Genomic DNA, 15,792 nt, shown 5'->3' on the forward strand with positions numbered 1-15,792 from the left:
TTCACTAATGAAGTGACCTAGTATTTCAATCTGCAAAGTTTCATCGAGTTTTCTAGATCGGCCATTTGCTTTATTGCACAAAGAACAATTTTCTTCAAATTTCCGTATTAGATCCATGAGATATCGGTGACTTACGTTTTTTTTTTTTTTTCAGGATGCCTCTCGTTGAAAGCTCTAACAGTTCTACGAGCACAACGGTTTTCAGCTCCATAAATAAATATGATTTCTGTTCTCTCTTGAAGGGTATACACCATTTTACAATACTTTAATACACGAACATAACTATTACAAGAAACTTTCGATGGTATTTGTAGCTTAAGCTCTAATCAACAGTAACAACAATCGAGTCTGCCAGGCAACGATGTAAAACAAAAGATGTGAAATAAATGAATGAGGTGTATAAACAATTGAATGCTCTTTCATACTTAAGTATAAAAATATAGGGATGCCATTTGAAATTTCAAAGTGGGGGGCGGCTGGTTGGTGAAATTTAAAATGCAAATTTTCTATTTTGAAAATTTTGAAATGAAAACTATATATATATATATATATATATATATATATATATATATTCAAACTAGCTTCACTTCCGATCCAAAATTATTTTTTTGCAGGTATGTTCCTGGTAAACTACGACCAACACAACTGGGGACTCATTTCCAGTAATCTCCAGTCTTCAGAATGTAAGATACCCAAAGTGACACACAAGAAGCTACTTCAAGATGCTTTGCTCTTAACCAGTGCCAGGGAACTTAACATTAGCACAACTTTTAATCTTACTCTCTCTCTGTGCAATGAAACTGATCTCTCGGTCTGGGAGCCATTCGTTATTAGCTTGTTTTTCATACGAAATGATTTCGAATTGACACCAATTGAAGAAAAGTTACAGGTAAATATGTTAATAGTAAACTTGAATATTCGGCAGTAAACTATTTTGTGGTTTTCTTCATATAACCTAATTGAAAGAAAATGCCAATGACAATTTGTAAGTGTCCAGAAAGGATATACAAAATATATCATAAAAACTGTGTTAGAGAACGGTTTTCTTTTCTTTTGTACTGAGGGTGGGGGAACCCCGCTAGTAGGCCTACTGCAGCCTCTAATAGGCTTATTGTGCCTAACCACTCTTTTATTTAGGAATGTTAAAAGACCGAACGGCCGCTTTCTTTGTAGTCATCCTGACTCAGCTATGCAATGCCACAACCATGTAGGCTTTAAGTTGCGATGAAATCGAACTAAAGCGTCCTTTCGCCTTTCCCCTAAAGCGTACTACGTTTCAGACTGATACCATCTATACGCCAGTCACAATACCGTTTAGGTCATTGCTACTGTAATAATGATAATAGTTTACTGCTTGGAGTAACGATTAGCATGTCTGACTGTGACACGAGCGAACCCGGGTTCAAATCCTGATTGGGATAAGTTACCTGGTTGAAGCTTTTCCGAGGTTTCCCCTCAACCAATTGAAGCAGAATTGCTGGGTAACTTTCATCGTTGGACCTCGCACTCATTTCCCCACCATAATTATACTTCCTCCCCTTTAACATAATTCCGTTTCTTTCCCATATTTCGGGCTTGTTCCGATGTTAAGTCGGCTGCGGACCTCCGAACTTGGACCCGTGATAGACCTATGTGGTCATTAGTTGCTGGTGGTAGTGCTATATACTGTGGGCTCGTAGTGTTTATGAAACCTGGGATTGAAGGACCGCGGTGATGCCTACGCGGAAAGGTAAAGAGATTCAGTACTGTAGGAGAGTTCGGAGGCGGCTCGCAGGGGAAACTAGCGCGGAAGGCTTTAGGGAATGCACACCATTCCCTTCCGGGTAATACAATGGGCCCATCCAGGCGACCTACTTGCCAGGGCACTCAACAGTCTGTACCCTTCCCTTCAAGGGGGACTAATAGAATAATAGTAATGAATATTGAAATGGAGGATGACTCTGGAATGATGGAGCGAAAAGAGACAACTCCTAGAAACCCCTCAGGATCCTTTGTTTTAGCTACCACAAATGCGACTCCGTCATTAGCGAGACTCGATCCCAAGTCCGCTGTCATCAAAAGCCATGCTTTGCTAACAGAGCTACCAAGGAGGCTAGACACCAATTTAAACGCCTGTTTTCTGTGTGATACTCTATATTAGCAGTACACTGAAATTCATTTCCTTTAATTCTATATCTTTTAAGATCTTACTTGAATGACTTACGCATATGTGACAATGTGATTACAAAAAATGCAATGTTGGTAAGAACAATAAGTGGCTTGCTTTGAGGGGTTAGGTGTAGCTTACAGCAGTAAAATTTTTGGAAATACCTAACATTTCTTTCCTCCATTACTGTATCTTGTACAATAATGAAAATTGGTATGTGTAAAACACTGTCCTTCTGTTATATGAAAAAAAAAAAATATTTTTAAGATTTAAAGAAATACTTTTTTTTTCGGAATTCAAAATAATACGAGTTTACTGTGCAGTGATGAAGAGTTTCCCTCATAACTCATAAACTTGTTAACTTTTTTATGTTCTCTCTCTTTTATTTTATTGCTGAAACTCGTGTTCACAATATCATGCTCTTTCAACTACGTTCCAACCATCCCGTATTATAAAGATAAATATCAATTTCACGATATAAGTATTACGGGATTGATGTTTGGAGCAAGAGGAACGATACCTAACTTCTCTTCTCAATTCTGTAAGACCCTAGGACTGCACAAATCTTTTCTGAATGAACTGGCCCTCCTCATAATTAGAGTGTCAGTCAAACTTTTACGGAACCACCTATATGGACTCTAATTCAGTGTACTAAAAGAACTGACGCACCATTATCATTTTTCTTTTTCTTATTAGCTTCCATTGCTTCTTTACTTTTTTTAATTCTGTAAACTGCCATTGTTTGTTTGTTTGTGTACTTGTTTACTTTTTTCCTTACTCTGTTATCTTTCATCATCTATTTGTTCCTGTGTTGTTTTGTATGCTTTGTCTAATGGCAGCCTCTAATTTGAGGAAGCTCTAGTAAATAAATAAATAATACATTTTTTTGTGTTAGAAATAAATACTAATATTTGACCATTTTTTGAAATGAATTTACTTTTTATCAGACAATCAATCAAAGGTAGAGAAGTGATCTTGCATCATATTGTAGATATGGCATGCATAAATACACACAACAAATTTCATCAAAGAATGTTGGACAGTTTTTGAGTTATGTGGGAAACGCTTCATCACTGCACAGTGGACTGAATTTTGAAAAAAAAAAAAAAAAAAAAAAAAAGAGAGAGAATAATTTTTTTAAATCGTAAAAATATTTTTGTCATATAGCAGAAGTACAGTGACAGTGTTTTACACATACTAATTTTCATTGTTGCACAAGATACAGTAATGGAGGAAAAAAATGTTGAATATTTCCAAAATTTTACTGCTGTAAGCTGTACCTAACCCCTTAACCAGTTTTCCTCTGTTCCTCTGTCTCTGAACTGTAGTCTCGGGCGTTCAATATTATAGCTATAGAAAACTTCGGTAAATGAAAGTTTCTTTCAGTCTGCATTTTCCTATTGACACGTAATCTTCTTTTTAGGTTTATTATGCGTAATGCACAACATCACGAAGCAAATCACCTGATCATTCTTGAAACTGATTGTCACTGTGTGTGTGTGTGTTTTTTTTTATTATTTTACTTCGAAGATTCATTCATTTGTACTAGAACTATTAAATTGCACGTACATCATTTCGGATAAATTTACTTGTTAAGTCTATATACTGACAATGAAAGAAATCTATCCTATAGTTAGGAGCATCTATGTAGGCCTACATACATAGTAGATGGACAGGCAGGCAGATATACGGCAGAGTCCATGGATACCCAGGGTAGCGCAATCAGCTAGTCGGCCGCCATTGTTATTTCATTTCAACACGCTTGAGGTAGGATCATTTAAAATAAAAATCAATTTAGGCCAGTGTCCGTGGCCCTTAAAATTAAAAATATTGGACTCTGATTTGGGTTATATTCGTTCCCTATACAACTGTATAAGGCAATAGCGCGCGCTGAAATAAAAACGACTGATCTGTCGGCATTTCCGGCGCAAAGGATTGCAGGACTGTGATCGATGGCAGACCTAGAACTAATTTTTCGGTTGTCAGGGATGCTGAAAGCCTCGGCGTAGATGTTTCTAATTACAAAGCGAAAATAAACATGGACTTAAAAATAAACTCAGCTGGAATCGTGAAAAACCTTCGACACCCAACTATTTCATTTCTCATTTCTTGAATTAATTCCTATACTGAAGTAGTTAATTAATGAAGCTATGTATTTGTTTGTTTAAGGCCTATCTTAGACCCCTACTAGGCCCAACGTTAGAACGCAGTGATCCTACTAACTACATATGGAAAATAATTAGACTACTCCTGACCTCAATTGGTTATCAGCCATATATAGATGGACTATCATACATGAACAAGATCATTCCAACATTTCCCTTGTTGGACAGTGATACAGGGTAAGTACGAAGGATTCACGAAGCTGCGATGAACGTACAGTTCCCCCCCAAAAAGGAATTAGACGACTCTTGGTCTACAGTTCTACAGCGCGGTTCACGCGATATTGACGTAGCCAGGAAGACATCTGGTCGTGCATGCGTAGGCCTATTTTCATTCTACTCCAAAGTACACACCAGTGCAAAATATTATCAGTTGTCTATTTCTCGTGTAGGTCTCTTTTTACGTCCTTGATCGTTTACTTTTTATGAATTGTTTAAATATATCAAGTAACACGAAATTCATTCGCTAAAGTGAGATAACAATATAAATTTTGAAATGACAAATGTAGACCCACGGCAAAGACAAGCAGGAATATTGTAAGGACCACGACAAAAACAACAAGGACCACGAAAAGGACAAAGATCAGGACCACAGTAACATATTACAAGAAACACGACAAACGAAACGACAAGGATTATGATAAATACCAGAACATGGACCACGATAACGATTACAAGGACCAGAACCACGAAAAGGACTATTAGAAAAACAACAAGGATCATGTTAAAGCCAAAGCTCAGGATCACGATAATATATTACGACAAGAAACACGACAAATAACACGACAAGGATTACGATGAATACCACGACATAGACCACGATAAGGATTACGACAAGGATCAAGTCCACGAAAAAATGTAATAGAAAGACAACAAGGACAACGATGAGGACTACGACAAAGATATCAACGATTTTATAAGGACCACGAAGTGGACAAAGATATGAACAAGGACCACAATAAGGGTCACGATATATACAACGATAAGGAAAACAATAAGGATCACAACATGGACCACGACAAGAAGCACGATAAGGACTACGACAGAGACCACGTAAGAATCACGACATAAAACACGACAAGCTTCAAAATAAGAATCACAATGAGGACCTCGATATGGACCACGATAAGGATCACGTCAAGGACCACGATAACGTACACGACAAGGATCATAACATGGACCACGACAAGGATCAGAATAAGGATCTTGGTGTGAACCGCGACAAGCACCATGACAAAGATCACGATGAGGACCCCGACATGGGCCATGATAAGGGCCACAGACATGGGCCACGATTAACACATGACAAAGACCACGATAAGGATCACGATATGGAAGACAAACAAAACAAGGATCATGGTAGGAACCACGACATGGACCACGATAAGAACTTCGAATTTTACCAAGATAAGGACCATGACAGAGACAAGAAATACTGCTATAAATACCATAACAAAGACAAATGGAACGATAAAGACCATTACAAAGACAACAAGCATTATGATAGGAATCATAGAGAAAACAATAAGGACCGCTGTAACGGCTGCGATAAAGACAAGGATAAGCATCACGTCATAGACCATGATAAAAACCGCGACATGGAGAATGATAAATACAACGATAAGGATCACATCAAGGACCACGAAATGATTATGATAAGTAACAAGAAAGAATCATGAAAGGACCACGAAAGGATCGCGATAAGGACTGCGTCAGAGATAACAAGGACCATGTCAAGAACAAAGCAAAGACAAGGACCACGATAAGTACGATATGGGCCACGAAAATCACTTTGATAGGGTTACTATAAGGACCATAACAATGATCAGAGGAGAACTATGATAGAGATCACAAGGAAAACTATTGCGATAAGAACTATGAGAAGGACAAGGACAAAGACAAATAGAAGGATATGGACAAAGACGGGACCCACGCTGAGGATCATGACATTGACCACGACGAGCACCATGAGAATGATCATGAAAGAAACCACGACATTGGGCCATGATAATGATCACAAAGAATAGTATTGCAATAAGAACTAAGAGATTCACAAGTACCACTATAGGATCACGAAAGTAACAAAGACAGGGACCAAAATAAAGATCCCAACATGGACCACGGCAAGCATCACGAGAATGATCACGATAGAGACCATGACATGGGCCATGATAAGGATCACGACAACAACCATGACAGGGACCCAGACTACGGTAAGGACAATGACAAAGATAACAAATATCTAATAAGGACCATGACAAAAGCAGAAACGAAGACGATAAGGACTATTACAATGACAACAAGAACCACGATAAAGAGAGCAAAGATCACGATAAGGAACATGTCAAAAACAAGGACCACGACAAAAACAATAAGGATCACGATAAGGACCATGACAAGGAAAACTACAACCAATATAAGAAACTCGACATGGACAAAGCCAAGGGCCACGATACTAATTACGAAATGGACCACGATAAGGACAAAGTTCACGATAAGTGTCATGACATGACCACGATAAGGACCAAGACTACGATAAGGACCGAGACCATTGACCATTAACGGCACTAGAATGAAGTGATGTGTTTGGCACCACGCTCCGACCGTCTTTTACATCCATTAAATATCCGGTACTTAATTTGTGATTAGACCATCACTCGAAAATTAATCTGGTTTGTACAGAATATGAAATAATTTGTCCCTGATAATCTGTTTTATTACTTGAACTCAATAACATTCATTGATTTCATATATCTTCATTCACTAGCTTACATGTTATTACTGTAATATATATATATATATATATATATATATATATATATATATATATATAAAACAATAGTAATAGCACATTATACCGGGCGAATAGTAAGCCATTTCATTAATTTTCGTGGAAGATTTCTATAATAAAGAACAACAAAAAAGTAAAGTATCATTTTGCTGTGTTTGGCCAGTTTTACAGGAAAACGTGGAATCTTAAGCACTTGAATTGTGACATGCTGCAATGTTCTAATCAAATGGCGAATGCGCAATAGTCTGTTGTGTTCCGGTTAACGACCTCTTCAGCGGACGTATTTTGCATAGGAGAGTGGAAGGTCATTGTCATGTAGGGGAAACACGGGAAAAGCGGATAAGCTAAGAACAAACAATGCCACAGGCTATATTTTGGTGATCCCGAAACAAAAACTTCATGACTTTGGTTGTGACACATGTTGTCCATATATCTACAAAACAGCATTTCGTTTCACGTAACTACGGACAGTGATATGATTTGAGAAAGAAAATATAGTTAACTATTCGCTTTGCCCGGGTACACGGACAAAGCGAATAATTAACCCGGGCAAAGTGAATATCCCTATAACATTTTCACCTTTCTACTTCATTTCTATTCACTGATAATAAAATTAAATCAACACATAAACACGATGTTAATGAGTTGTATTAGACGATAGGATATATTATTTACAGCCCATTACAGCACGTTAGATTAGTACAAAATACAAATTTGAACAAGTTGACGTTTCACTAGCACTGAAGACTTGGATTTCTTTTGCTTTTGCTCCTGCACATAAGTTATTTCTCTTTAAAAGTTTTTAATCGGTATAGATGTAAGAACTTCAGAGCGCTGACATTTTCTTCGTTGAACTCGTATCTTTCGAGCATCCACTTTTGGCACTGGTCTAAATCAAAAGAACTGACTTGGCTTCTCCTGCTGACGATGTTGAGGGTTTTGGTGTAACCGGAACTGAAAATCCGAGTGTAATTGATGTATTGAATATTTCTTAAATCTATGAAGATGCCGACATCAAAGAGGTGGTTGATTCTGAGTGAGCATTAACTGTTTCTGAGCCAGCTGTCGTTTCGTTGATTTCTGTCTCAAGTGGGCGATCTGTAAGTTCATCTGGAGCAAAATCTTCATCAACAAACACGTTATGGTTGTATGGCCAGATAGCAGAACCACTGATTGGAAGATTTTATTTCTTCAAGTGCTTTCTTCATGGCTTCGTCAGACCATTTGGCTTGCTCCGTCTTCCTCTTGAAAAATTAAACCATCTGAAAACACATTTCGACCTTTTTAAGTAAAAATTAAGATGTGTTGCTGATTTATAATTTAATTAGTGTGACTTAAATGCCTTCACTATGTAAAATGATCTAACACGCTTTATTAGAATAACAAATACATACAAAAATACAGCTAACACTTATGTAGTCAAAAAAGGTGGCAGGGCAAAGCGGATAAGTTATCCACTTTGCCTTATTCACTTTGCCCGCAGACGCCACTTCGCTTTTCATTTAAGGTTATACAAATATAAACGTGAATAATCTTCTTCATATGTACGGCATTATAGAAGTAACAGTATAGCCTATATATTACTATCACATAACAAAGAGTTTCTGCAGTACTGTGTGTTGTACATATATTTCTCTTACCTTGAAATATTTTAAGAAAGCAGTCAATTTTCTTCAAACACACGCTGACCTCTTTTCTCACTAGCTAGGATGACGACAAGTCAGTTCCAGCAGCAAAATCTTATTGGGATTCTTCCCCAACATAGCAGAAAGTGCTACCTATTGGCGTTTCTAAGAAATAGACATTAGGCCTATTCTCTTTGCCCGGGTTAATCGTTCGGCCCGGGTCTCCCCTAGTTGATTGATTTTAATGTCGTAAGAAAGAAATACAGATACCGTACTATTTAATATTATTTATATTTAATCATGTAGAGAGAAGCTGTAAGTAGTATTTTGCTTCAACCAATTAGAAATAAGTTGCCTTTCACTTCAAATGTTTAAGTATTTAGCCAGTAAATTTACATAAGAGAAAGTACCGTAAGTTTCCAGAGCTGTCTTTAAATACAATTATTTATATTTGAATACTATAAATTAGAAAGGGTCTATGTACCAAAATTGAAAAACCGAGAAAAGTTGAAAAACGTGTTTTATTTCAATTCAAGGTTAGTAATACGAAAATACAATATATATTCTGAAAGACAACCTTCATATGCACACGATCTGTAAGAAAATAATGAAGAAATACCACTATTCGGACACAAAACAAAATTATGAAAATTGATATATGAAATAGGGTCTATGTACCGTGCTGACTAACATACAGAAAGGTCTTCGTTCATACATGTAGTACAAGACTATGTTTTCTCTCTTATTGGAGTATGTGGCACAGCTTAAATTTAACACACCCAAAGTACTGAAGTCTACTGTGTTACATTATAATAGAAGTTCTTGTGTTTGTTCGGCAAGTAAGGAATCATTTTCTTCAAATCATTTTTTTTTTTCAACTGTGAGGCGACTTTTGCATTCTAGCGGTGGTAGTTCCATAGTCGATAGATTTTCAGGTCGTTGTCCTTTCTTTATAATGTTGTATGTTCGCCAGGGGACAATATCAGAGAAAGACGTTTTCACATGAACATGGGTAGGATGTTCCTTCACGATTTTAATCCAGGAAACCTGGGATATATTCAATTTTGCTGTATTTACATAGTTGTCTGCTGCTTTGTGTAAATCCTTGAAATCATTCTTCTCCATGTTTACAATAATATAAGGATGTTTTGGCCTGCTAGATGTTATTAATGTTTCTAGATCATGTGGCACAAAAATCTTACTGACACGTTTCCTCTTCTCAATCATTGCGAAGTCTCGGTCGCAAGGAAGAAATGAGTGGCCACTAACAAGAAACTTGTGACTGATTTCATCAAAGCGACCTTTCGCAACAAGATGCACAAGCGCTAGAACCATCATTTTATTTTTGTTTTGACCGATGCAATTATCGGTCCAAATTACCAACTTCCTTTTATTGGAGGGTAGGAGAGAAATTACTTTCAGCAATGAGAAAACAATTTCATTACCACCACGTCCACTAACACTCTCATTCCAAAGACACATGTATGCATCTTCAGTGTCACTAACATGCACACAAAGATTGAAGCACGACAGTTGGCGGGAGTAATACATTTCACAATGTGTCAGTGATGGTACATACAATACCTTTTGTAAATCGACTGTGACCATACATGTATCACTACTAGGTGTCTGTGACAAAAGTTTATCCTTGTGTAAAGCAGTCATTGCCTTCTTTGCTTTTCTCTGGTGAAGTTCAAGGGCTGCATTTTGTTGGGTGTCTCTCGGGTTACACTTAATTTTGGCGTGGAGTAGATCACAAGTACTACAAGTGTCTGATTTGGGCCGTCCAAATCTCAAATGAGGAAAATGCTTCTTGAACGTATCAGCATAGTAATTGTATGTCACTTTCGTGCCTGGAAATCTTAGAGTAAAAGCTTTAAATAGCCTTGACATATTGAAATCCGGACTTAACGATTCTTTTCTAGATCGCTCCCTACTATAATGATTTTCTTCGATGGGAAAAGATTTGATGTGTTCACATACTTGTTTCCTGTCGTCTTCTGAATACTTTCTTGGTGCACCGTGTTTTCCTCTAGCATCAACATAAACACATTCTCCTTTCTTCTTTTTCTCTTGCAACACCTGGACACGTTTGTGAGATAGTGCAAATATTTCTGAAAAAGTTTTGCGACAGATTTCTACATGATTACCATTACCATCGGTAATGTCGACGGCTGTCTGCAGGATCATTATATTGTCCATGCCGTCTCCTTTTTACAACACCAAGTTGCATAAGACCAAGAAGAAACGTTCCCTGTTGCTCCAACTTGCATTTGTAGAAATCCAAAAACAGCTGTTGTTTATGTTCAGCTGACAATTTCTGGCATTCTTTCTTACACTTGCACATTACCTGTTGAAGAATTAGACGTCTTATTACATTTGTATTGTCATTCTTCTTCGTCCATTCGATCAGGCGAACTGTGTACCACGTTATATTATAATAATAATAATAATAATAATAATAATAATAATAATAATAATAATAATAATAATTATTATTATTATTATTATTATTATTATTATTAGCAGCAGCATCTGATTTCAAGATGATATTGAGAATATAGATATAGGTTATGTGACGAGTAGAAGTTTCACTTACCTCAGCTTTTGGAGGTTGTTTTGCAGGCACATCTTTATTTCGACAGTTTGTGTAGGCTTCTCCACTATTTCTTAGTCTTTTCCTTTCTTTGGAAACACTTTCACAGCCCCTTCTCCTCCTTTTTTTAACTTCAACATCACCACTGGACGACATTTTGATACACTGAGTTACCTAATGTGCTGATATCTGCTGGTGAGAAACAGCGGCACTTGGACCCTTATTAATTAAAGGTACGGCTGGAGATACATCTCCTCCCATCTTCTGAGTACATTACGAACTACAAGAAACAACTTTGAAGCTATAATCCCTTTATACAAGTATTCCGCTTGGCATATAGACCTCTTTAAACCTTACAACTCAAATTTGCTTATTCTGGCACTTAGACCCTTTCTAATTTATAGTATTCATTTATATTGATTGTTTTCAATAATTCTTGTTCCCTCCTCCATCGCTCTAACAAACGTACGCGCGAGCTGTACGTATCTGTTAACTTTAGGCAATAACCTTCTGCAATGTGTCGCGGTTCCGCACTTTCTAAAATTGCTCTGGAGAAAGAAAATGTACATTTTTTCCGATCAAATTTCTACAAATTTAATAGACAAAACTAAAATTCGTTGTATCAGTTATTAACAGAATTCACTGCTCTCTTAAATTGACTGAGAACATTGGGAATTTAGTGAATAATTTTTCTATAATACGCTTCCAAACGTTTCTTTTAAAGCATCGTTTTCTCGAAAGGTAAGCAAAAAGGAGCAAAATTGTATTAAACTTTTCTGTTTGAGTTATCTGAAATATTACTCTCTTGAAATTAATGACATGACGTACGGTTCACACTGTATAATAATAGCAATAATAATAATAATAATAATAATAATAATAATAATAATAATAATAATAATAATAATAATAATAATAATCATCATCATCATCATCATCATCATCAACTAGTCCAATCAATGGCCCGTTACAGTCTCTAATCATCGCCTTTATGTCTTCCAGAAATTCGACGATAAGATTAATTTGGGAAATCTAAGCTTGTTCATTCTGCCCACATGATATTTCCATTGAGTTCTGTAACTATGATTGAATTTAAAAATAATAGTAATAATAATAATAATAATAATAATAATAATAGTAATAACAACAAGAATGCCATAATGGGATATTATTATTATTATTATTATTATTATTATTATTATTATTATTATTATTATTATTAAATACGGCATTATAACATAAAAATTAGTTTTTTGCAAGTGGATGAGGAAATACATATAAAATAGCGAAATTCTTTTAAAACAGGACTAACAAAGTGGATATTTTTATTTCAGGCTATTATTATATTGTCCAGAGTTCATGAAGAACAATTCAGATGATTGGGAAACCTATGTGTACAAATTACAACTGTTCATAGAAGCCAAGAACTTTTTCTGGAAATATCTGTCAAAGTGCCCGGGCCATCTTGATCTCATTGAAAAGTAAGGATGCTTCGATTTATATCGATTTTATCAAAATATTTATTTTGAATATTTTACACCATCTGTGTCTTCATTATTGAACGTTTGACCTTACCACGTAAAGGCCATTTGTTATCTCGTGAAATTAAATGCATTCTTGCGGTGTAGCTCATAGTAAGAACCTTATGGTGGGGATAAGTGAGCTAGTTAGCTGCTAGTCCAGGCATGCCCAACCGGGGCACCTTTAGTGCGACAGTGACGTAGAATATATTTTATGCGTGTGCCTGCATGGTACTCTGAGATTCAACGTACTGTTTCCACCTGGTTTGAAGACTAGTTCTGCCACAGCTGGGCATGTCTGTGCTAGTCGAAGCATATCGAGGGAGACAAGCTTCCCAGTTCACATTTTCCTTCCCCTCACGCACAGGTAGATTTCACGAGATACCGAATGCCCTATACCGCCACCAAAAGATGGTTTCAGACTTGTGTTTATTTGACTAACAATAATTCATCAGGTGAGCAGAAGGTATGAGAATGAAGAAATGTTGTTAATTCTTTTTTTAACCTTTTCTCTTGGATCTTAAAAACTTTAATATAATTAGGAAGTGTATTCAAAACCTCAATACACGAATAGCTACTGAACTCTTTCTTATAACAGCCAAGAACAACAGATCGAATTATGTGCATTACATTAAAATTACGAATGTTCTTATTTGTACTAAATGTATCTTGGTTTTTAACATAAAACATTTTCAAGAATAGAATGCACTCACAAGGTAAGTTCAATATTTCTAAATTTTAGAAAGTCTTTTTACGTAGTATCCATTTATACATGCCTGTAATTATCCTCAAGGCTTTATTTTATGATGAGTTACCTCAAAATATTAATCCAAAAGTCGTTATAGAATGAAAGTATGCAAAGTATGACATTTTAAATGTGTTTAAAATCGCCAATAGAAGATAAGAATCTTCAGACATTACAGGCAGAGCTCAATTTATAGTAATATATTCTTTGTGTTTTCCAGTTCAAGAGATTTTTCAATTCCAAACTAAGAAGCTTTGTGCTTATAGATTCTTTGAGATCAATTCCATTTATTTCTAAATTGTAGGAAACTTGAGCACTGTCATGGGTACTAAAATTATTATATTAATTTTGTCAACATCAAGTGCTAATTTATTTGAAACAAACAATTAGTTCATTAATTAGATTTAACACTGTATTAGAAGTGCTTATAAAGTGATTATATTGTTTAATTGGGGAAATCACACTTGCATCATCTGCAAAAACAATATTATTACGACTATTACACTTTTACTACGTCATACTACTTTTGAGCAATAGAAAGGTACGGAACGACGTGTTTCAACTAATCATGGTTGCTTATCCTACAATTTTTATCACCTCCATGGCATTTATTTTTTATCACCGCCCTAGCATTTGTTTGTCTTTATCATCTCCCTAGCATTTGTTTGTTTGTTTACCAACATTGTACTTCCAATAATTATTGTATTTTTTTTAATGATTCTTGTTTATTTCATCATACTTAATTAAACTTTTCTATAATTTATCTTGTTTATGTTATTTAGGTTAAAGTTTTTGCTGTATGAGAATATGGATAGTCACGTATCAGAGATTGTTTAATATATAATGATAATTAGAGTGTAATGCAACTGTTTTAATACAAATGGAACTGAATCAACAAAGACTTCTGACTAGTAATCATCCATAGAGTTCAATGAAGATTGTATATTTGGCAGAACTGGTAACAGCAGAACAGTTTATCATAACACACTACTGCTATCTAGCGGAATATTTGTAGAGATGAGATGGTACAATAATATATTTTGAAGACAGTTTAGTACATATTTTAGTAAGCTAATTAATATTTTATTGTATTAGAGTACTTTATTTCTTCTAATCTTCATATAATTTCTTCTAGTCATGTAATATACAATTAAATCCCACTCAAGTTTTGATTTTCTCTAGATAAAACAAAACCTCTAGTGAGATTACTGTAGATAAATTATTTATGGTTGATACTGAATTTGTTAATATAAACTAAAAACAATAATGGATATAAAATTGATTCTTTTGCAACTCTGTGTTTAATTATGAGTGACTACTTTATATATTTATTTTCTCTTTTTGTTTTCTATGTGATAAGATAAGATTCAAACCAACCTAATGTCTCATCTTTAATACCACAAATCTTTAACTTCTTTGTCATTATAGTGTGATTTACACAGTCAAATGCTTTAGCTATATCACAAAATATCCCTCCAACATGCAATTTCGAATTTAAAATTAATCTATGAAAATAAATCACTGCACAACAATGAAGTTATATTTATAGAAATAAAGCTAACAAGTAAGGTATGTGATTCAAATATGACCAATGTAGACAATATGGCCACATTATTTACTGTTCTATAGTTAGTTGATATGACAACCAAAAGTTAGTGCCAGTATGTCGAACCACGTGTTAGGAAGTGTACATAATAATCAGCGACATTAATGAATAATAGCAAAACTGCTTCCACAGGCCTTCTTTATTTCATTTGTGACAACGGTTAAGATGGTTTTAAAATAGTGCCGTTGATAAGTTTGTCTTGTATTTCCTTCCAAACAATTAGTAATTACAGTTTCTATATAACATTTTATAACTTGTTCAATGCTCGTTACAGATAACCAATGCTTATTTAAAATGCTTTCATATTGAACTGAAAAATAGCTGATTTTTCTAGAGATACTGGATGCAGGTAATATAGCCACATGGATATGCGACTGTGCAATTTGTGGTGTATACGTACATGCATGAGGAATGTGTTGGAATCACAGAAGACTTATATGTTACGCTTATACCCATTGATTTTTTTTGTGTTTGTTAACTTTTTTTTTCTTTTTCAAATTTCAATGTCTTATAGACTTAATCACAAATTATTTGTGGGATTATTTTTTTGATACCAAGAACCAGTATTTTGAATCCAAACTTTATTAATTATCAATAATTA

The 15,792-nt window shown here is 35.2% G+C and overlaps 1 protein-coding gene across 2 annotated transcripts in view; it reads left to right on the plus strand.

Annotated features, from left to right (window-relative positions):
* Nucleotides 1–15,792, plus strand: part of LOC138715335 (glutamyl aminopeptidase-like) — a 139,760-nt gene that overhangs the window by 105,816 nt on the left and 18,152 nt on the right. For both annotated transcript variants that reach the window (XM_069848146.1, XM_069848148.1), the window contains 3 exons: nt 615–889; nt 4,316–4,488; nt 12,655–12,801. In XM_069848146.1, coding sequence (XP_069704247.1) covers nt 615–889; nt 4,316–4,488; nt 12,655–12,801 — 595 coding nt within the window. The remainder of the gene's footprint in view (nt 1–614; nt 890–4,315; nt 4,489–12,654; nt 12,802–15,792) is intronic.

The sequence above is a fragment of the Periplaneta americana genome, chromosome 15 (assembly GCF_040183065.1).
Source record: "Periplaneta americana isolate PAMFEO1 chromosome 15, P.americana_PAMFEO1_priV1, whole genome shotgun sequence".
Lineage (NCBI taxonomy): Eukaryota > Metazoa > Arthropoda > Insecta > Blattodea > Blattidae > Periplaneta > Periplaneta americana.